Here is a 22,509-nt window from a genome sequence, read left to right as displayed (position 1 = left end):
GGGAAAGAAATTTGGAAATACACTTGAAAAAATTTAAGTTTTCTGGCAAGCAATATGAGAAATGATCAGACTTTAGTTATATAAATCCCACAAGGTTAAAGTGAATGCTCATATGTTTATCAAATTCTACAGTATTAATTCGTAACAGGTACTTTTAATACCAAGGAAAGAAAGAAAGAAAAAAAGAATGCAATGTTTTTCCTATTAGTGCACATTTGAGGGTACACATTAAAAAAATGACCTTGGCAGCAAATAGGATTTAAACGGGAGATAAAAGATGGCAAACACACAGCATGTAAGTCATTATTTCTATTTCTGTACCCACAACAGACATTATTAATTGATCATACTGCTGTTTACAACTAAACTACATCGATGCACCCTCAGAATTCTTTTCAGCACAGTGTGACAGAAAGTCACTTAGCTGTAGATGACTCTTGAGATGAAACCCTTTGCTACCTCTGGTTTAGCCTTGTTGTTACTCAAAAGCTCCAGACCACCAGCATGGGCATCACAGGGGAACTTACCCCAAAGCAGAACCTCAGCCCACTTCCAGACCTACTGAATCAGAATCTGCATTTTAGCAAGATTTCCTGTAATTCTTATGTATATTAAGGTTTAAGAAGCCCAGGAAGAGCACTGAATGCATGATGTATTCATTGAGGCTGGAGGAAGTTCTCAGGCATTAGAATGCATCCAAATCACTAGGTTAAAACTCTTGTTAAACCTAGATTGCTGGGTCCACCTCCTGAGCTTTTTGGTTCAGTAGGTCTGGGGTGCGTTTTGGGCGTGTGTTTTTTAACCATTACTTTTATTTTGTCAATTACACTGGACAATCTATATAATTTTATAGTAGTTTCAGGTGTACAGCATAGTGAGGTGGGGGTTTTCAAACCAGTATCCAGGTGCTGCTGCTGGTCCGGGGACCATACTTTGAGAACCATGGCATTAGGGCCATGGAAATACTTTGGAATATCTCCAGGATCTTTAAAGTCGAAGACTGCAGTATCTTTCCATAACTCTTGGAACACCGTCAAAACCAGAATTATGGGCAGGAATCTAAAAGGCTCTCCTCCTGGAGAACTGCTGCTAGCATTCATTCATTTGATCATTTCATTGACTGTTCTGTCTACAGCATGATACTTGATGCTGAGAGAACCTAATAATAGTTTAAATGCAGTTCCTAACTTCGAGTCTCTCTCTTTAAGAAGAAAATAAACACATGAAACGATCCATAACAAGGTGGCAAAAGGCAGAGTGCTCAGTAAATGGCACCGACCACGTGTGATTTAATTTCAGAGGGAAGGAGGATACCTGACATTATATATGAGACTGTATGCATTTCAGCCTAGCGAGACCAGAAGTTGCTATTTATAATATAGAATGGGTGTAACGTAAGGTGGGAGAGGGGACAGACCAGGATAAGAAAGCACCTTCTCATTTCTTGGTGCTGTTTTTAGAGTTTTAATTTTTATTTGTTTAAACTTGTTTCCTCTGGTCTGGAAAATGATAAATCAATGCCATCAGTATTGTAAATCAGTCTACAGGGTGGGCCTACAGAGACAGAAGAAAGACAGGCAGCTTATATGCAGAGGTAACTGGGGGAGAGGGGAGTAGCAATCGTTAATAACAATAAGAATACTCGACTTTGATTAACCCTTTATATCGCCAGGTACTTGTGCTCGAGGATTGTCACGCATTATCTCATTTAATCCAAACAGCAGCGCAGTATATAAATGCAGTCAAACCTCCTCCTCACTCCAAGTGAAAAACCGAAGCTTTCTAAGGATGCATGTAAGATGAAAGCATGTGTCCAGTTTCAATCCAGGCAGTGCTCCTCAACCATGAACCGCGAGGGTTCTGGCTGCCTGGACCATCCCTTTCAATTCTCACATCCTTTGAGTCAGCGAGGAACCCAAACTGCAACTGCGATGAGGGAAGAAATCCTGGGGGAATTAAAGTCGAGGAACCTGTGGGGCCAGTGTGTCCAAGGCAAGGACAGGGAGGGGCTCCTCCATGACATGCAGCAGGGGATTAGCCTGAGCCAGCCAGGGCCATGGAGCCTCGCTGGCTTCCTCCGGACACTCTAATTACAGAGTCCCGGCAGATTGCAAGGAGGAGCTGTTTCGGGGCGGGAAGCTTCCCTGGGTATTGTATTTGCCCATAAATACTTCAAATAGTTAAGTGAAATGTGCAGCCTTTGAAAACTGAAGAGGAAGCTATAGGGAGGCCCCCCTGGCCGCCTGGCAGAAAAGAAGAGAAATGGTTGGCTCGTCGTTAACGCGGGAGACGGGGAGCAGCCAGCTGGGGGGCCGCGGGGCCTCGGGCGCGACTCCGGAAGACTTAAACCGTTAAGGTGGCCAGAATAATTTGAAAAGGGAAACAAAACTTCCCCGAGCCGTGCCCGCCGGAGGGGACGGAGGCGGACGTTTGCGTTCGAAAGGGCATTTTTCAAAAGTAGGTTTCAGGGCGCGGGGTGTGGGCCCGCGGGAGGCGCGCCGCCAGCGCCGTGCCGCAGAGCGGCCGCGGCCGGCTTTGTACTTGCGGCCAAGCGCGCCCCAGAGTTTCGGCCGCGGCCCCGGAGTTGAGGCCACGCCCCCTTTGCAGTGAGAGCTGCGGCCGCTGATTGGCGCGCCTCGGACCAATGGGCGCGTCGGGGCGGCCCCGGCTGTCAGCCCGCGCCGCAGCCGCGGGGAAGCAGCCTGTCTTCCCCCGCGCGGAGCCCCGCAGCCAGCGCAGCGTTCCCGGGAACTGCGGCAGCCGCTCGCAAGCGCAGCCCTGCCCAGCCGCGCGTCCCGCTGCCCGCGCCCCACGGCCCTAGCCTTGCTGCACTATAGCTCACGGAGCATGTGCAGACCCGCAGGCGTTAAGGTGCTATCTGTCCGGGGGGCTTCGGGGAAGTGGTGACTGTCACGCCTAGAGAGACCTTTCGGGGGCTCTCGCCGCGCCTCTGCGTCGCGGGTGACACTGCGGTGCTCCTCTCGGTGGTCTTGAGACTCCTTGAGCTCCGTGCGCCCTCCCTCTCCTTCCTCCGCGGTTCGCGCCTTCCCTCGCCGCTCACACCGCAGCCTCACGGAGCGGGAGGCGTGTGTGTGCCCGCCGCTTCTCTTCCAAAGGGACCTCCTCACTTCGGAGACGCAGTGACAAATTAATATGGGATTACAAGCCTCGGCTTCCCAGGAGAAGAATCGCAAGAGGCAACAGTCCCTGACTGCCCAGAGCTCTTGAATAGGCCACCCCCAAGGGGCGTAAGACCCGACTGCAGCATCCATCCATCCAGCCGGACCAGTTGAGCGCCTCGACCAGTCCTCTGCAGCATTCCCGCACCCCGAAGGTGCGCTCGCTGGGTTGCTCCGAGCTCCCCGACCTCGGCTTTTTTCTTTTTTTTCCCCTCCACTGGTGGTGGGCGCCTCGCGGGCTGAGCCCGGCGCCTGCTCTGCTGCCCGCGCTGCCTTTAGCGGTTGCCTCCGCTGCCGCTGCCAGGGACGTGCTGGGAAAACCGAAGCCCCGGGAGAAGATGCCGGCCATTCTGGTCGCCTCCAAAATGAAGTCGGGACTGCCCAAACCCGTGCACAGCGCCGCGCCCATTCTGCACGTGCCCCCGGCCCGGGCCGGCCCCCAGCCCTGCTACCTCAAGTTGGGAAGCAAGGTGGAGGTGAGCAAGACCGTCTTTCCCAGCCAGATCCCGCTGAAATCGCACGGGCTGCAGGAGCCGGCGGGGGAGGGGCTGCCGCTGCGGAAGAGCGGCTCCGTGGAGAACGGGTTTGATACCCAGGTGAGAGGCTGTGTGCCGGGGCCATGTTCGGGGGTGCGTGGGGCGGGGGGATGGGTGAATACTTTTTTTTGCGGGGGGGGGGTTGGCATGGCTGGATGGGGGGAAAGGACTACTCTGTGGGCGGAGAAGGGAACCATTCCATTAAGGCCGGCAGGTTGAGGGATGCGAGAGGAGAGTGGGCTGGCTGGTGGGTGTGGCCCGGGTTTGCCTTAAGGATCTATATCAGACCAGGGTACAGGCCCACCTGAGGCTTCCTTTGGGGGTTGGGGTCGGGGTGGGGCGCGGCCAGGTGTTCTCTAAAAAACGTATGCAGCCCTGGAAATAGGTCCTGCATGTTGAGGGCTTGGCCCCCCAAAGCAGCATGGTCTCCGTCTGTCTGTCTGTCAGTTCTGTAGAGATTTCTATCACTGACAAGGAATGACCAGGGGCCTCGATGGGCTCCATGCCCCCCTAGCTGCAAAGTCTGAGGGTGGCAGTGAACCTGTTCCCTGGGCTTGAAGATGACCCGCCCTGCTGCATCCTTTGGACTGACAGGGGTCCAAGTCCGGGCTTGGTGCTGGGACTGCAGTAGGAGGAGTGCCTGGTGCCCCGGCTGCGGCAGCCAGCTGGAGACTCCTAGTGTCTTGGCTGGCTGTGGCGGTGGAGGTGGGGGTGGCTGCTCAGAATGGCGGCCCAAAGCTAAGCCCCTCCTTCCTGGGGAGTTGATCCTGGTTCTGGTATCCCGGGTAACTGGGGGTGGGGGTGAGGGGTGGCTTGAGGAGAAGTGGTGACTTCTACCTTTCCAGACTGAGCTCACATCACCCAATTCGGCTGGGTGACAGGCCCTGGCCATTCAATCTCTTTTAAGGAAATCAGCAAGGGCCAATCCGGTTCTCTTGGCCTCCAGCCCTCCCTGCTGTTTTTTTCTTCCCTCTTCTGGTAGGAGGGAGCAGGGGCACGCTGTATTTTCTTGGCAGTCAGTCATCAGGGACTTTTGGGGACAGGCCTACTTGACGGATATGACTGTCCTGGTCAGGAGAGACAGGAAGCCAGAGGGGGAGGCAGTTTGGGGCTGGGTGTCGGGGAAGTGGCAACAGACCAGCTGACCTTTTTGGCACTTAAGTCTCTGCTGACGCTGTCTCCACCTTCTCCTGAGCTTTCTCTGATCAGAGGCTAGAACTCAACACATTCCTAGCCTTTCTGATGGAGGAACTGGAGCTGGAAGCTAATTGTAAGCAGACTTTCGGAGCTCTGGGCTGGAGAAGGCCCTCAAAGCAGATTAAGCTCCCACACCAGGCTGATAAGCATGACCCTTGCTGCTGCACTTGCTAAACGTTTTTGGAAGCTGACAGGGTTGAGTGATGGCGTGTGGGAGGAAGGCAAGATTTCCCCCAGTGCTCCTCCAGCGGGTCTCTGCTCAGGTTTTGTGTTCTGCTCTGTTTTCCTGCTGTTGGCCACAGGATTTGTCCAGCGAGCTCTGAAATGGGAATGAACTCACGGGCACATTCTGTCAGAGTCTCCCCTCTCCCCTCTTCCTCCCCCTTCATCCTTGGAGGTGGGGCTTGTGATGTGTTGTGGGCTGTATGTGGGAGGCCTGAGCAGTAACTCTGGGATGTGATACATCCAGCCTGATGATGGGACCTGAGGAATGAGAGGGAAAGTAGATGTTGGGGTTGATTGTTCACACCCAGGCAGCTGTTCTGCCTTCACCCATTTGACCCTGTATTGAACATTGTTGGAGGACTTGCACTGGGAAGGCTCTGGAAAGGTGATTCATCACCCTCTTGCCTGAAAAAAAAGGTTCTGCAGCTGGCATGGTCTCATCCCTCAAGGCTTTGCTTCCCTCCCTCACCTTTGGTGCACAGTTCCCAGAATGCCCCATTCCACCTTGCCTTCCCTCGGTGGGATCTTGTTCACCTTCCATGAAGGTGGTTTAGATGGACTGCTAAGGAAACTGGCCTCGTCCCGGTAGGCTATCCTGGTTTTTACCAACTGGCCCTTTCCTTACGTGTCTGGGATTCCTGGGGGCTCTTCTCTGTGGCAAGTGGAAGATCCTTGTTCTCACTGCACCACCTTGGCATCAAAGTGACCTTGGCAAAAGGGATTTTCCCTTCTTTGGACCCAGCTACCGCCCAGTCTGCCTGACACGGTGCCTATTCACCATGTAGGAAAGCCTCTTCATTATGACTAAACGACTGTGTCTGGCTTGACATCTGGTAGTCCCCAGTGCAATAGTTATCACTAGAAGATACCGTAAAATGATAAGTTAAATGGCAAATGATATCTTGGGGCCTCTGAATCCCATTTTATTTAGGGCATTTGGGGCAGAAGGCTGGATTGTGCAGTGGTCAATAGTACAGGTTTTAAAGACAAGTAGATATCCATGGTTTCCTATCTCTACCATGTAATAATAGCTGGGTGACCTAGTCACTTAACCTATCTGGGCCTCCCTCAGTGTTCCCATCTGTAAAAATGGGCATAAACAACCACAAAAATGGTGAGAATTAAGAAAAATAACATATGTGAAGTGTTTAGCCCAGTGTCTGGCAAATAAGGAACACAATAAAGTTAGCTATTTAAGAGATAGGGCATGTGGGCATAGCTTATTCTCTTAAGCCCGTGAGAAAATATCAATTGGTTCACAAGGATTTTCAGAGCATCAATCACCTGCCTAGTACAACAGGCACATTAGGAAGATGAGGGAAGGGCAGAACCACTTGTTGAGGTCCTGATGTGCCAGGCTCTTTACATATTATCTCATTTCATCCTTACAGTAACATTTAAAGCAGATATGGCCTTTTCTATAACAATAATTTCCTATAACAATTATATATATATATATATATATATATATATATATATATATATATATATATATATATATATATATATAAAGAGCCAGGGTCCATAATGTCCAAGACGACTGAACAGATGACCGAACACTGGAAGTCAGTCCAAGGGGGCTGTGGATCAGGCCCAGAGAGAGGCCCAGATTGAGAAGAAGGGTCTGATCCACAGCCTCTGTGGCAGCTGTTGATCACCCCTTGCCTCTCTTTCTCTCCGGACCTCATCAGCAGCTGTGGGGGCTGCTGATCAGCCCTGCCTCTCTGATCAGGCCCAAAGATAGGCCTGGAGATGCTGACTAGCATAGAAACCAACCAATCAGAACCTAATCTGAGTGAACTGCGAAGGCAGAACCTAAGGTGAGGCTGAGGAGGAGTTTTAAGGGCAACAACTGTTTGGTGTAGGGTGTAAGAAAGCAGTTCAATTTTTTAATGACCAGTTTGGCAGTATAGTGCATATGGCTGGCTATCAGTCCAGATATAGGGATTATGTATTTTTGTCTGCCAAGAGCATTGCCTCCTGCTGAAAAAGGCTTTTCCTCCCATTTAAGCAATCCTATCCTATATAATCTATCTATACTAATAAAAGGGTAATATGCTAATTAGACCAGGTTGACCGGCCATCTTCTGGATGTCCAACTTCCTTCCAGACAAAGCCATGGTGGTGGGGGCCAAGGCAGAGGCAGTTAGGTGTGATCAGGCCAGCAGAGGAGGGCAGTTGGGGGCAAGATCAGGCCAGCAGAGTGTTAGGGGCAATCAGGCTGGCAGGGGAGGGCAGTTGGGGGTGAGATCAGGCCTGCAGGGGGAGGGTAGTTGGGGGTGAGATCAGGCCAGCAGGGAAGGGCAGTTAGGGGTGAGATCAGGCCAGCAGGGGAGGGCAGTTAGGGGTGATCAGGCAAGCAGGCAGAGAGGTTAGGGGCAATCAGGCAGGCAGGCAGAGGCAGTTAGGGGTGATCAGGTAGGCAGGCAGGTGAGCGGTTAGGAGCCAGCGGTTCCAGATTGCAAGAGGGATGTCCAACTGCCAGTTTAGGCATAAATCGGCAGTCAGACATCTCCCAAGGGGTCTCCGATTGGAGAGGTGCAGGCTGGGCTGAGGGAACCACCCCCCCCACCCCCCCAATGCACGAATTTCATGCACTGGGCCACTAGTAATATAATAATGGCAAATCATTACATAGCATTGCCTATATGTCAGGAATTGTTCTAAAGGTATTACATAAACTACCTCATTTGATTCTTACAACAATCCAATGAGATAAGTGAGGAAACTTATGAGGAAACTGAGGCAAAGTTTGGGTTAATGACCTTGTGAGTAGCAGAAGTTGAATTAGGACCTTGACAGTCTGACTGTGAACTCCATGCCCTTAACCATGATGCTACACAGAGATGACCACGGAGACTTCCTGATTTCTTTCAGGCCCTGATTTATAAGACCACTGCTCTAACCATTGAGCAACAAGAGTAAGTGAGACTCAGCGAGGTGGAGTCACTTGCTTAGGGTCATCCTGCCCCAGTGTGGTACAGCAGGGATTCCAGCTCAGGTTGTTCTGGCTTTAAGGCCAGTGGTCTTTCCATTCTCTGTAGCTGCCTCCTTCAGCTGTTCGGCAGATGAACAGGGTAAATAAAACGTGGCTGGGCCTTGGGGATTTTATAGTCTAGTTGGGAGACATAACTGATGTACCAAGGGCAACAGCACAAAGCACAGACAGGGCTGAGAGGTATGTTTGGGCTTCAAAGGAAGAGAAGGGCCCTGATGGCTAGAGAAGTCCAGAGGGCCTCATGGAGGAGGCAGGAGGTGGCTGGGCTGCAGTGATAGGCAGGAATGGCATGGCTGGGTGGGGAAGAGGTGAGGTGGGCATGACAGGGAAGGATGAGGAGCAGGGCCACACAGTGGTGCAGAGCAGGAGTTGATGTCACCACAGGGGAGCTGCACCTTCATGCAGTAGGTAATTGCTCCGTATCTAGTATCTTCTTTTTTAAAAAATATATATTTTTATTGATTTCAGAGACGAAGGGAGAGGGAGACAGAGATAGAAACATCAATGATGAGAGAGAATCATTAATGGCTGCCTCCTGCATGCCCCACACTGGAGATCGAGCCCACAATCGGGCATGTACCCTGACCTGGAATCGAACCCCGACCTCCCGTTTCATAGGTCCATGCTCAACCATTGAGCCACGCTGACCAGGCCTAGAATCTTCTTTTTAAAAGGTGATGAGAAAAGAATAAAGTCTTCTCACAGCTGAAAAACTGGATTTGCATGCTGGCTTCCTGGTGGATAGTAATTCTGAGCATGCAAGGCGGTTATGAGAAGCTGGGGAGATGGTGTCCATAAAATACCCAGTTCATAACAGACCCTTGGGAAATGATAGTGATGATTATTATTAGCTTGGGGTTCAGAATATTCAACAGGGTAGTTATAGGGGAAAGGAGGCCATTCTCACGGCTTCTTTTATTATGCAGCAACTCACCTCAGCCAGTGACAGCCCATTTTCCCCTAAGCCTGCTCTCCATCTCCATCAAGTGTGAAAAGACCTAATACAGCCAGCAAGCCAGAAAATAGCTCCAAGGTGCAGCCCCACTGTCAAATCCCCAAGCGCCTCACCTTGAATCTCTCCCACAACCTGCAGCTGGGTCTTGACCCTCAGTTGGGGAGGGGACTGTGCTCTGCACCAGCACATCCTCCCAAGTTCCCTTCCTGGTGCTGGGATACCTGGGCCTTCCCCCAAGAATGAACATTTTATAGCATTTGCTCTGTTAACATGGTGTATAAATTACGAGCATTTACAAAGAATTGTTTTAGAGATTGGCTCTGTGTTGGTTCAGAAACCCTGTCTGGTCAACCTTCAGATAAGGAATGCTCATCAGGTATTTGAGGAGAGGTTAGCCTATTTTTAAGAAGCAGTTGCAGGGGGAAAACATATATATAATACTTTGATATTTCCTGTTTTTAGGAGCCTGGGGCTCAACTTGCAACTCATTTCTTTAAAAAGGTAATTAGAAGTGATTGAAATCCTCTGTGGGTGTCTTAGATGTTTAAAAAGAAAGTACAGGCAAGGCCCCTGGGAAGAGCACTCAGCTCCAAGCTTACAACCTGTTGCAACTTTACCCCATTGTGTTTTGATTAGAATCCGTGCTCCAGCATCAAAGTTGATTATGGATTTGATTAGTGCATTTTTTTGCTATTGTGTTATTCCCTTTCTTCTCTTTCTCAGTTCTTGGAGGGGAATGTGTAGTATGGTTATCTGCCAACATGCAAGAATGTTTATAGTTCACATATTATTGCTTATTCCCTGGGTTAATTTTCTGAAGACACTTTAAGGGTGGAACTAGTGGCTTATTTAGTGTATCATTGGGGGAATATATATATACATATATTTTTTTTCTGGATATGTGTATATACACACATATATATACACAGACATATACAAATATATACACATGGAACAGCTTAAAGTAATAAGCACATGTAAGCACACACACATCAAAGACCAGGCTGGAGGAATTATAGCCGATTTCCAACTCTCAGAAGAGTTAGATTTGCTTCCCACTTCTCACACTCTTTTTCTCGGTGACCAAGATTGAAGCACCAAATATTGGTGTCCCATTTTATTTACTTATAAGACATAAGAGACATAGCCTTGAGAGAGGTGTTTTAATTAGGCCTTGGTGACGCTCCTGAAGCCAGTCTTGAAAAAGCCAAACCACCCAGTGAGATTTTGGCTTAAGGTCAGAGATTTCTTAGAATCAGCCTCAGCAGCAGGGAAGGGAACTTTTGTGGAGCATCTGCTATGTGCCCGGTAGTCTACGGTGTACTTATAATTCAATTTGAGACACAGGAAACTAGGTAAAATGTAAAGCAGTCTATGGATTTTATAGGAGGAAGCCAAGCTTTGGGCAAGATATTTAACACCTAAATGTCAGTGTCTTCATCTATAAAGCAGAAATATTGATGCTCATAGATTGGCTATGAGGGTTCAGTGAGATAATAGAGATAATACAAGTAGGCTGCTGAGCACCATGCCTGCCATGTACTAAGCAAAGAATAGGTATTGCCTATTTCTATTACCAAAGGTCACTGCCAAGTGTGAAAACTATTCCTCATTCCAAGCTCATGTTCTTTCCACCCTACTTCTCTGCCTCCCAAGTGCACGGTTGGTTACATGAAAGGACAGATGGCTTGCACTGTGAAAGCAGAGAGCATAGCAGGGCTTTGGTTAGATGAATGGGGAGTGAGAGTAAATGAAGGGCAATCTCCTCCAATGGAGTCATATCCAGAGTTGTGAACTGCAACCTCTACATTTTGGTCCCAGAAATGCCATCTCTACAGCACTAACCATACTGAGGGATCTGCTGCAAACCAAATGTATAGGAAGGCACCTGTGTACACCCAGTCTGAGCTGGCACAGTGGAGATGATCACACCAATGACCCTGCCCAAGACCAAGAGTGGAACAGTCCCACTGACTGGACTTTTGAATGGTTCCTTATTTTTCTGAGGGCAGAAGGGAAGCCCTCTTTTTCCATGCCTGGCCTGATGGTGGTGGGAGCTAGACCTTGTGGTCAGTTTGGTTATTAAGGTGCCTCAAGGCATGGCCAGCTGCCCAGTGGTTTTACCAATAGCCATAGGGTCAATTTCAATGGCAACTCTGTCTTTTCTTTTTCAATGGTGACTCGGCCACATTGTTCAAGGAGATGGACAATGTGTTTCTAGAATGACTTGGGCAGAATGGGCCATGTGATTTTGAGAACAAAACTGGGTCAGGCTTTGTGCTTCAGTCCACATAAGACAATGGTGAGTGACACACAAGTTTTTGCAGGAACCCTAGTCTCCCACTCAGAACCTAAAGAATGACTCATGGTTTAGTGCTTCCTTTCCCAAGGAAAACAGACCCTCTCTTGTTTTTGCAAACAATGGCCCCACAGCATCCGAATATTCTGTCTCCCCTTCCAAGTGAAACCTTAATACCTTCAGTGAATGTTGGGTTGTTCCAACCCCTCTGTCTTGGTGAGACAGAAGATAGAAATGGGGGTTTGGTCAAAATAATTATGAGCCTACCAGAGATCTTTGGGGGCCTTTGAACAAAATCAGTTACTCATGGCAATATGACACAATAAAAATAATGATCATAATGGTCACTGACACTGAACATAACTTCAGTCTCAGCATAAGCAGAATGCATAACAACAGAAATGTATAATTTCATTTAATCCTCACAATATCCCATGAGGTAGATGCTACTTCCTGAAGAGAAATAGAAGTGACAGCTCTGAAAGTCAGTGACTTTGATTCTAGATTTGTCAGGGTGTGATAATGGCGGTACTGCAGACTGGGAGGGGGAGAGAACACTATGGGCTTTGGTGGGCTTTGGTGCCCCCCAAACTTTGGAAGGGGCACCTGAGAAGGGTTCTGAAAGATTTTAGTTTGTTATGGAAAGGCGGGGGGGTTGTTAGAGAGTCCTCAGATGAGGCAACTGATTCTTCATTCTCTCAATCAGTTCTTCATTCTCTCTCTCTCTCTCTCTCTCTCTCTCTCTCGTTAATCCTCACTTGAGAATATTTTTCCATTGATTTTTAGAGAGTGGAAGGGAGAGGAAAGACATCAATTGGTTGCCTCCTGCACGCACCCAGACCAGGGCCGGGGAACCTGCAACTAAAGTACATGCCCTTGACTAGAATCGAACCTAGGACCCTTCAGTTCCTGGGCCGACGCTCTATCCATTGAGCCAAACTGGCTAGGGCTCTAGTTGTCTCTTTTGACATTTTGCTGTGTAACCTTCAATAAGTTATGTTGTTTTTTGAGCTTCAGTTACCTCATCTATAAAAGAGACAGGATAATACCTACTCTGCCTCTTTTGAAGAGTTATTGTGAAGCTTAATAGAGGCAGTTATTATGAACGAGGCACTGGTTTAAGTATCTTGCACCCTAAGGAAACCAAGGCTGAGAGTTTCAGCTACTTTTCCATCTAGCAGAACTAGCAAAGTGGCTGACCCAGGCATTGAATTCATATCTGTTTGACCCCAAAGTCAAGGTTCTTAAGTAGCAAGTGTGATAGCACTTTGATAAAAATATTTGAAAAGAATTATTAATACTGAATCAAAATAAATTGCTGTAAAATTTCCATTGGCTGGATCCATATGCCACTTGGCTCCTCTTCTGTGCCCCAGAATTTTGGAATATTGAAAATATTCTTTCAGTATTAAATAAATGCTAGCTGCTTAATAATATCAGTTAACCCAATCTAGGATGTGTAAAATTCCAAGTTCTCTGAGGCCTCAAGTTTCACTAAGTGTTATCACTTAGTGTAATTGGTAGGGCTGGTTTTAGACAGAGGAAGGGGAAAATAAGGAATTGGATCAAAATCATTTGTTGGCAAGAGGAAGCAATCAGATAAATTCAGATTATGGATCACTCCTTAATACAACAGATCTTCAAAACTGTCAGTGTCATGAGAGATAAAACATGTTAAATGGCAGGTAACAGACCATTCCAGAAAATGAGGCCAAAGACCTTAATAACCAAACCCAATGAGAACTCCTTGACTGGGTCCTGGATGAGGAAAACCATAAGTGCTAGGAAGGTCATTTTGGAGACAAGTGGAGATACTTGAACATAGATTGCATATTAGATGGTATTATTCCATTGATCTTAGTGGTTCTGGGGTTAGGTAAGAAAATGTCCTTTTGCCAGGGAGATACATGCTGAAATATTTAGAGGTGAATTGTCTTTATGTCAGCAACTAACTCTCAAATGGTTCAGGAAAAGGAAGAGTGAGTGTATCTACAGAAAGAAGGAGCAAGCAAATGTTGTAAAATGTTAATATGTACAATTCTCTCAACTTTCCTGTGTGTGTGTAGTTTTTCACAATAAAATGTTGGAAAATAAAACCAGACTTTTAAATTAGCAATCCCCTTGACATCTACCGTGTACCCATGAGAACGTAGATCCAATAGGAGTGTGTGTGTGCGTGCGTGCATGCGTGCGTGTGTGTGTGTGTGTGTGTGTGTGTGTGTGTGAATGCACTCATTTACAATTAATAGCCTGGCCAAGTTAATTTCACTAGGTTTAGGATCAGGATTTCTTATTTCCTTTTTGGTGTAGCGTGAGAATCTTGGCTTAATTCCTTGTTCTTTCACGAGAATGGTTGCTGATATTTTATGGAAATCGTAATATCCAGTTTGATTTGGTAATCCTCACTTGAGAATTCTAAGCAAGTTCCAAGATTGAAAATATATAAGACATTTTAAAAAATTTTTTAAATATATTAAAACCCCTGGTTGAGTCCCACCAGTCTAGGCATTGAGAAGGTAAGGAGTATGAGTGGAGGCAAGTTCTTTTCTCTGCATTGACCCTCTTTCTCCTCCCACTACTTAGGTCTCCTTTGTCTGGATAAATCTTCCCTATCCTTTACCACTCAAGTTGAGGCTTAGTGTCACCTCCTCCAGAAAGCCTTCTGCTACCACCGTTGTCTGGATATAGTGTCAGTCGCTCCCATAACCTGCTCTGTAGCCCCCACAGTGTGGACTGTGAATCTTTATTTAGCCAGACCATGGCATCCGTGAGGTCAAGGATGTGTCTCTTCTGATCCCTCCTGGTCCAAGTGGGTTCTTAGTTAATATTTGCAGGAGAAAAGAAGGATGCGAGTGGGACAATAAAAGGAAGAATTGAGAAACAGGAATATGTGGACAGTGAGCACCAGCTGTGTTCATAAAGCTGTGGCTCAGCCATATGGATCCTGCAGAACTCCCTCTTGGGATGTGAACTGATAAGTGACAGAGGGTGGCCAAGCATAGGAGACACAGAACGGGCAACCTGAACACTGTCTGAGGTCAGCATCAAAGCTCCCCAATGTTGGGTCTTAGGGAAACTCGCCTGCTCTGGCTGGGTGGAGGCAATGGGCAGATTCCTTTACACAAGGATGTTTACAATGTCCAAACTGTCTGGCTGCTCAGTGGAAGAAGATTTGTCAGGGTGTGATAATGGCGGTACTGCAGACTGGGAGGGGGAGAGAACACTATGGGCTTTGGTGGGCTTTGGTGCCCCTCAAACTTTGGAAGGGGCACCTGAGGAGGGTTCTGAAAGATTTTAGTTTGTTATGGAAAAGGCGGGGGGGTCGTTAGAGAGTCCTCAGATGAGGCAAGCCCTCTAGGAATAATGATCACAGCAACCACTTCTGTGCTGTTTCCATACTTAATCTCATGTAATCCTTACACGAACTTCCTGAGCTATTATTGACCCTGTTTTACCAGTAAGGAGAAAATGAAGAATCAGTGAGGTCTAACCTGAAAGAGGTCATGGAACTTGTTCAGGTCACACAGCTGGTATGGACAGTGGCAGGATTCGAACCTGGGTGTTCCTGACTCTAAAATCTATGCTCCTAACCGCCGCCTTCTTCTGCCAGTAATAGGAAGAGGCCCAAGTCCTTTACAGAGATGCTGCCGAAGACTATCAAGCCTCCCTCTTAACTCTCTTCTCCTGGGACCCCGCTCCCGTTTCCTGGGCTTGGCCTCTCCCTGTTCCTTCTGGTCGGGTCTCCTGTGCCTGCCCCAGTCTGTGTCCAGAGGCTCCACGTTGATAGAATGAGGAGCCCCAATCTGCTGCAATCTGGCACGATCTCCTTCTCTCACTGCTGTGGCTGCTGTCCCCCAGGTCACCCCTGTGCTGCTGGGCCTGGCGGGATCCATGTGCGGAACAGCTGGCAGGACCTCTTTCCTGTCCTGCCACAGGCTGCTGGGCTACAGCTCTGCAGACAGTCCCCGTTTCACGCTGGTTTGCTTTGATTCTTTTCAGACCTGCGAGTGACGCATGTTGACGTCAAAATGTGTGGGCTGCAAGTGTCCCTGAGCTGTCAGACCTTCCGGTGTGCTAACTTTGGTTGTGAATTGTCTCTGGACGGAGAAAGGCCAGCCCTGGAGAGAAAAGTGCCATTTAGATGACAAAACTAGATTTAGAATGACCAGGCTTATTTGGGACGTCTATATGATCTATGCCTTAAAGACTTGGGACATCTGAGCCAGTCTAGAGCCATCTATTCCCACAGGTTCTTTGTACGGATGGAGAGACCATGGCCCAAGGAGGGGCACGACATGCCCACTTCTCTCAGCTCGGAAGGCAGAGCAAAAACTGGAACCCAGGCCTCCAGATTCCTGTCCCAGTGTTCTTTCCAGCTCACTCACAGGGATCAGATGTTCTGCTCTAATGGCCCCGATGGTTTGAAAAATTGGAAACAGCCTTGAGCTATGTTCTTTATCTCTTCCTTCTACCAAGTAGTTAAGTATTCTTGATTCCTTCTTATTGGACAGCTTTTACATTTGGCTCAATGAATCAGACAACCAGAACCTCTTTGTGGCTGGTATAATTGTGGCAACAGATCACCATTGAATACCTCCCATGGGCCAGACACTTGGCGCATATGTCTCACTTAAGCCTCACAACAAGGTGATGAGACTGGTGGCATTCCATCCGTTTTAGATATGAGGCCCCAAGAAGGTCAGAAACTTGACCAAGACTGCCTGGTCAGTACTGGAACTCTTTGATTTCATGTTCATGCTTTTTCTGCCCAGCCTCTTAGACGCCCTCCACTCAGGAAGTCAGAGAGACCCAGATTAAAATCCTAGCTCCTCATTTATTTGCTAACTTCCCCAGTGCTAGTGTAGGGCCTGGAACACAGTAGGCACTCAGTAAATAGTCGTTGGGCAGCAGCTTGGACAAGTCAGCCCTGCCAAGCCTCAGTTTCCCCAGGGAGAGTACAGCACTTCATTGGGTCATGTGGATGAAGGCAGTTAGTGTGTATAAGTGTGCCTGGCGTGGGACAGATACAATCACCATTACTTACTGAGCACTTACTCTGCGCTGGGTACTCTTTTAAGCATTTTATATGGATTTTCCCATCTCGTGATCACAAAAGCAGTAACCTTTGAGGTAGGCAAGTTTGTTACGGTCTCCATTTTACAGGTAAAGCAAGGCATGCAGAGCATAACAGCTTGCCTAAGGTCACCCACCTGAAAGTGGAGGAGCCAGGCCTGACACTTGGGCAGAGCCTGCCTCCTTGCCCACTGGTTGGTCCTCCCTCTGTGCTGCTTCTGATTGGACCCCGATCTCGTTGAGGGTGGGGAGGAGAGACAGAGACAACCGAGGGCACAGAGGAAATCTTGTTTAAGGTCTTCTGCCTGAGAGAAAACCCAGCTGAGACTTGCCTCCTACAGCAGCCTGGGCTCTGTCCTATGTCAGGTGCTGCCTCTCTACTGAGAAAGGACCCCCACACGGAGATGGTCACCAGGAACCAGGTACTCCCAACTGCCTGGTGGACTGTGTGCTTTCCCCTTTGGTTCCTGCTTCTCACTCATTTGGAATCATTTCTTCTCTGCGTCACAGAGCAAAGTCCAATGTAAATTTGACCTGGCCCCTAAAAATGTTTACCTGGCTAAAAATATGCCAGCTCCATTATATTTTTAGCCGCATTTAGATTCAAAGAATATGAATTGCCCACACTTGTATATTCCGCATGAACTGTTGGTACATTTTGTAACAGGAAGCTGCTGGTTTTCCATTCCAAAGAACTGGAATTTGGTCAGAAATTTGTCTTTTGCAAAAGCCAACTCTCGCCACATTCCACGGCTGTTTTGAAGACCGTCGCGTCACCTGGATTCGGAGGAAGCCGGCCACGGGCGAGGCCAGGCTGGCCGGGCTGCCTGTTGTGTGCTCCAGGTCTGGTGCCTTCCAAGCGACCTCTGCCTGGCTCCCCCAGGCCCCCGCCATCTGCAGTGTGTTGCCTTTGGATTAGTGTATGGGCAGACAGGGCGCTTATTTTAGAACTGGAAGGAGAGGAGATGTATCAATAAAAGCAGGGGAAGGAAAAATCCATTCAGTGGTTTTAAAATATCTCTCCCTTAATAGGACAGATTATTTTTGTTTCTTAAAAATAACTGGTACTTTGCTCCTCGAAACAGAGTTGGAAAGAGAGATACATTAGACTGGGAAAAGGAGAGGGCTGTAAAGGTGGCCTTTCGTTTCATCACCCTGGCCCAGTCACACAAACCAGGTCATTTCTCCCAACCTCCAAAGCTTCTCAGGCTCTTGATTGGCAGACTCGGGGCCCAGCACATAGTAAATGTTTACTAAATATGAAGTGAATAAGTGACAGGGACTTGTACAAGATTCCAGGCAGAGCTGGAATCCAGGTCTGAGTTCAAGTCAGGGCTCTTACTTATACAGTACTATTTCCCCAGACCCTATTAAGGAATCTACCATGTGTCCCTTAAGATGCTAATGGGTCAAAATGTCATCCCCTTAGCTTTGTTTCTTTCATGGGGGCTTCCAGTGCAAAGGGTGGGTGAGTGTCTTAGCCCAAAGTGGATGAGTCAGATTGGCTGGGAAAAGGTAATATTTTTTTTCTCTCAGGGTGGGGACTACCCAAGGAGCAGACTATTATTTTGTCTGAGTTTAGGGCCAGCTCTGAGATGCCCCAGGATGTGGAGTTGAAACTTGGATTTGCCAACATGCACTGGTTCCATTTTCCTTTTCTTTCTTTCTTTCTTTCTTTCTTTCTTTCTTTCTTTCTTTCTTTCTTTCTTTCTTCTCTTTTTTCCCTTTCCTTCTTCTTTATTCTTTCCCCTGGTCACTTTTCGTGCTTTAAACACTTGTTAATAAGAGTATGGTCTGTGGCCCAGCATTAATGGCATTACATGGAAGTTTGTTAGGAATGTAGAACCATGGATGGGCCTAGCCCCAAACCTTTTGAATCAGAATTTGCATATTTTTAATCTTCACCTGAGGATATGCTTTTATTAATTTGAGAGAGAGAGAGAGAGAGAGAGAGAGAGAGAGAGAGAGAGATGTGAGAGAGAAATATTGATCCATTGCTTCTAGTATGCTCCCTGACTGGGGATGGAACCCACAACCTGGTATGTGCCCTGACCAGAAATTGAACCTGTGACCCTTTGAGCCACCCCAGCTATGGCTAAGGTCAGAATTTGCATTTTAACAAGACCTCACAGACAATTCATAGGCAAATTAAAGTTTAATAAATGAAGGAGCTTTTATGCCCTCACCCCTTCAAAAGATATATTTAAGAGAAACCCCCTTCCCACAAAGTACTCAGTGGCTACCTCTGTCTGGAGACATAGACCTCATTGCATGGGAGGGATGGAAGAGCAACTCTACTAGTAGAAGAGGGTATCATAAAGAAACATCTAGAATACATGGCCACTCCATTTCTTACACTGTTCTGTCTCATTCACCTGTGCACTTGGCTTTGTAGCTAATGCTTGGTCAGCCTGATGGGAGGCTTTACTCTGGTAACTGCAATAGGAAGAAAAATCTAGTCTTTAACCTGGGAGCTCAGGATTAGAGGACCTCAGCTCTCTGCTCTGCTGGGCGTGCTCTTGGCTGGTGGAGATGGCATCTTTCGGGAGCTAGAGGCAGTTTCACCCTAGCCTTTCTCACAGATGACTGTGAAATCCTTTCTAGCCCCTATAGCAGAGGCAGGACCCTGCTTCCCACAGTCTGAACAGAGCCCTACTCCCATGGTCCTTTGCTTCTGGAAGTCTCCTTCCATTTCTCCTTGAATTGCAATCGGAAATTGCATTGCCTGATTCCAGCTCATCATTGTGAAGGAGGCAGGAGGCATCCTGGGGCACCAAGAGGAGGGATTCGTTAAGTGGCGGTGCTGGGTTCTCCATCCTGCCTAGGGAAGCTCCCTCAGGAGGCAGGTGCTGTGCAAGTCTAATCGGTCTGCCTGCTGAAGCATTCCTTTCAATCATGCTGCAGTCGTGTGTTGATTTGGGGAAAGCCCTTTGATAAAAGTGGAGCAGACTAAGCCCCCGAATCAGGCTTTTGGTGAAATTATTGTCTCAGGCTGATGTCGGAGTCTTTTCACCTTGTTCTGTGTAAACCCGGGCTATTTAAAAGCTGCTCCCATGATCACTGGTGCCATGGAAACCTCCTGTCCTGTGCACACCCGTCTCAGTCAGGCATGGGCCACCACAGGTGGAGGAGGGGGCCTTGGTGGCCTCACGGAGGAGTCTGCCGGAGGAGGAGGAGGAGGAGGAAGAAAGGTGGCGGAGGGAGTAGAAAGGGGCTTTCTGCCACCTCCCCCAGCTCCCCTAGCCTTGCCTCATTTAACCCCATCCAAGCCACCTGGAGGAGGGACCTCCTCAGCCACACTCAAGTTCAGTCGTGGCCCTAAGTGGGGACAGGAAAGCTGCCCTGTGACTGAAAGGTGATTAGCCTGATACCAAGAACTCGTTTGTGTGTGTATGCATTCATGTATGTGTGTGGACCTCTGTGTGAGCGCGCGCATGTGTGTGTGTGTGTGTGTGTGTGTGTGTGTGCGCGCGCGCGCGCCCAGATGCACCTCAAGAGGCTGTAGAGAACCCATTTTGACCACTGGGAGCACCCCAGCATGTGAGGCAGTGTGGGGAGGTTGGAAGAGCACTGTTCCTGGAATCAAGAAACGTGAGTTCTCTTTCCAGACATTGCTTTCACCAGTGGCATGACCTGGGCACATGTCCAGTAGTCCTTTGCCAGGAGCCTGTGGAGTTGTCAAAACAGTACACATGCCCAGCTGTCTCCCTGACAGATACAGGCCTGGGGGAGGCTTCAGCATCTGTATTTCTTAGGGCTCTGAGGGGATTCTGATGCAAACTTGGGGGAGATCTCCTGAACTTGAGACCAGCCCCCCTCAGAGTAGTCAGGGTAGTGCAAATGGTCACGACCATGCAGACCAGGGTTTGGATTTAGCTCTGCCCACTGGAGGTGAGGCCTTAAGCAAGTTGCTGAACTTGCCCATGCATCTTCACCTGCTCTAGAGGCACGAGAGTGTCCTCATGGGGCTTCTCTGAGCACCAAACACTGTGCTATGCATGAAGCAGGGTGCCTGGCATTGTGATGTATCCTCCATAAGTGTTAGGTCTCAGGTGTGCACACGTGTGTGTGTGTGTGTGCGCGCGCGCACGCATGTGTGTATTTTCTGCTGTGCCCTAATATCTGGGTAGAAACCTCCTAAGAAAAGCTAAGGCGGAATGCAATCAAGAAATGAGATGGCAGTGCTCAATTATATTAGTGTAATTTGGCAATAGGGAAACCAATTAATTCATTCTTTCAGACAGTTAATAGCAGGAGAGGGAGTGTGCAGAGAAAGGTCCTATGGGGCCAGAGAGAGATTCCAAGCGTGCATCTCTTCCTCCACAGCAGTGGGGTGTAAGCTTCATTGTGCATCAGCATTACCTGGGGGGCTTGGTAAATATGCAGAACCCTGGGCTCCAGCCTCAGAGTCTCCGATTTTGCAGATCTGGGTGAGGCCAAGCATGCATATTTTTGACAAGTATGACCAAGTGAGCAATCTGGCCCACAGTGAAAAATCAAATTGGAGGCTTAAGAGGAGGAGGGAGCTAGGTGAGTCGGGCAGGCAAGAATGAGATCCCAGGTAAAATAAGATGGGCTAAGGTTTGGATGCATGAGAGAACACAGGGCAGCGTATTTTGGACTCAGAATGCTGAGCAGATGGTAGAGGGGTCTGGTGGACAGGAAGGCCTGGCTCTCTCCCTGCTGCCAGGGGCGAGGGTTGCCATGTCTGGTGGGCATCACACCAGGATGTCAGCCACAGGAAAGGGTTACCCGGGATTCCTGGTGAGGGGTAATGAACCCTGAGTATGTGCCCCTTTGTTCTTGGTTTAGGGTCTGAGCTGGCTGCCTTTAGCTTCCTGACAGTGGCCCTGGAGTTCAGCATCAGCCTCTGCTCATTCAGAAATCAGGGCTTAGGAGCAACCTGGGGCAGGAGATCCGGGAGTGTGAGTAGATCTGAGACACTCAGGACCCCAGAGTGGAGTGGCAGAAAGAGGGCCAGAGGTAAAATGAGGACGTGTGTGTTTGAATGTTACTTATTATGGGCTGTGCGAGCTGAGAGGGGCCTCAGCCAGACTCCCAGGTCTTCAGGGGGCCCAGTGTCCCCAGGATAAAGCCCAAACCAAGATATTTGCAAGCAATGGCCTTGGAATCAGCTGGTGAGAGCACATTTTCTGGGGCCCTCAATGCATTGGGAAGAGCTATAGATAAGAAGGGATAAAGGGTAAGGGAACATTTACTCAGCACCTAAGTTCCATGCTCCATGCTTACATGATTTATCTCATTCAGCCTCCACCTGAGATAGTAGACATCATTAGTCTCATTTTACAGATGGAGAAAGAGAGGCCCGGAGAGGTAAAGCAACTTGTCTAACCCACACAGCGTGGACTTGGCAAAGCCTGAGCTTGAACTCACTCTGGCTCTGACAGTCGCCCTCAGTTCCTCAGTGAACGCAGGGGAGGCCTTGCTGCTCCACCCTCAAGTGCAGGCCCCTTGGAAGCCCAGCTGTCCCAGGTGGGGCGGGGAGGGGCACAGTGTGGGCCGAATGCCCTGGAGTCCCGTGACGTGTGGGGCATTTCTGTGCCCTCTGTCAACAATCCAGCCTTCAGTAATCTTGGCCTGGCTGCTGGCTGCTTTCACCACAGCCAGAACCCCCACCCACACAGGCAAAGGCTGTGGCCAAGGGCACCCTGGAGGGGGAGGAGGAAGTGCCCTCCAGAGGGGTCTGTCCCAAAGCCCCTGAATGGCCCCATTGAGGCACTGGGCAGGATGACAATGGGCCTGTTGGGGCCCTGGGTCTGGTCCACTGAGGAGAGAGGCTCAGGGCTGGGCAGGCAGTGCTGGCTGGGAGGCCAGACGCCGACTTCCAGGGCTGGGAGCCAGCGCCTCTGACGTGCTCTGCTATGCCAGCTCGGCTTCATGGGAGCAGCTGGGCCAGCTCCACATTCCTCCCCATGCCAGGAAGCAGCATGAACCTGCTCCCCAGGCCACAGGCGGCTCCTCCGTGCCTGAGGCTCCTTCTGGCTCCTTGGAGGACTTTCCGCTCGCAGGGACTATGGATGGCCCTT

The 22,509-nt window shown here is 48.8% G+C and overlaps 1 protein-coding gene across 5 annotated transcripts in view; it reads left to right on the top strand.

The window, feature by feature from the left end:
• Positions 1 to 2,682: 2,682 nt before the first annotated feature.
• Positions 2,683 to 22,509, top strand: part of NAV2 (neuron navigator 2) — a 370,532-nt gene continuing 350,705 nt past the window's right edge. For all 5 annotated transcript variants that reach the window (XM_079786933.1, XM_079786930.1, XM_079786929.1 and 2 more), the window contains exon 1: positions 2,683 to 3,775. In XM_079786933.1, the coding sequence (XP_079643059.1) occupies positions 3,518 to 3,775 (258 nt within the window). In that variant the 5' untranslated portion in view covers positions 2,683 to 3,517. The remainder of the gene's footprint in view (positions 3,776 to 22,509) is intronic.

Source organism: Cnephaeus nilssonii (assembly GCF_951640355.1).
Source record: "Cnephaeus nilssonii genome assembly, chromosome: 13".
Lineage (NCBI taxonomy): Eukaryota > Metazoa > Chordata > Mammalia > Chiroptera > Vespertilionidae > Cnephaeus > Cnephaeus nilssonii.
Note: the sequence above shows the minus strand (reverse complement) of the source record. Positions and strands in the feature narration are given on the sequence as shown.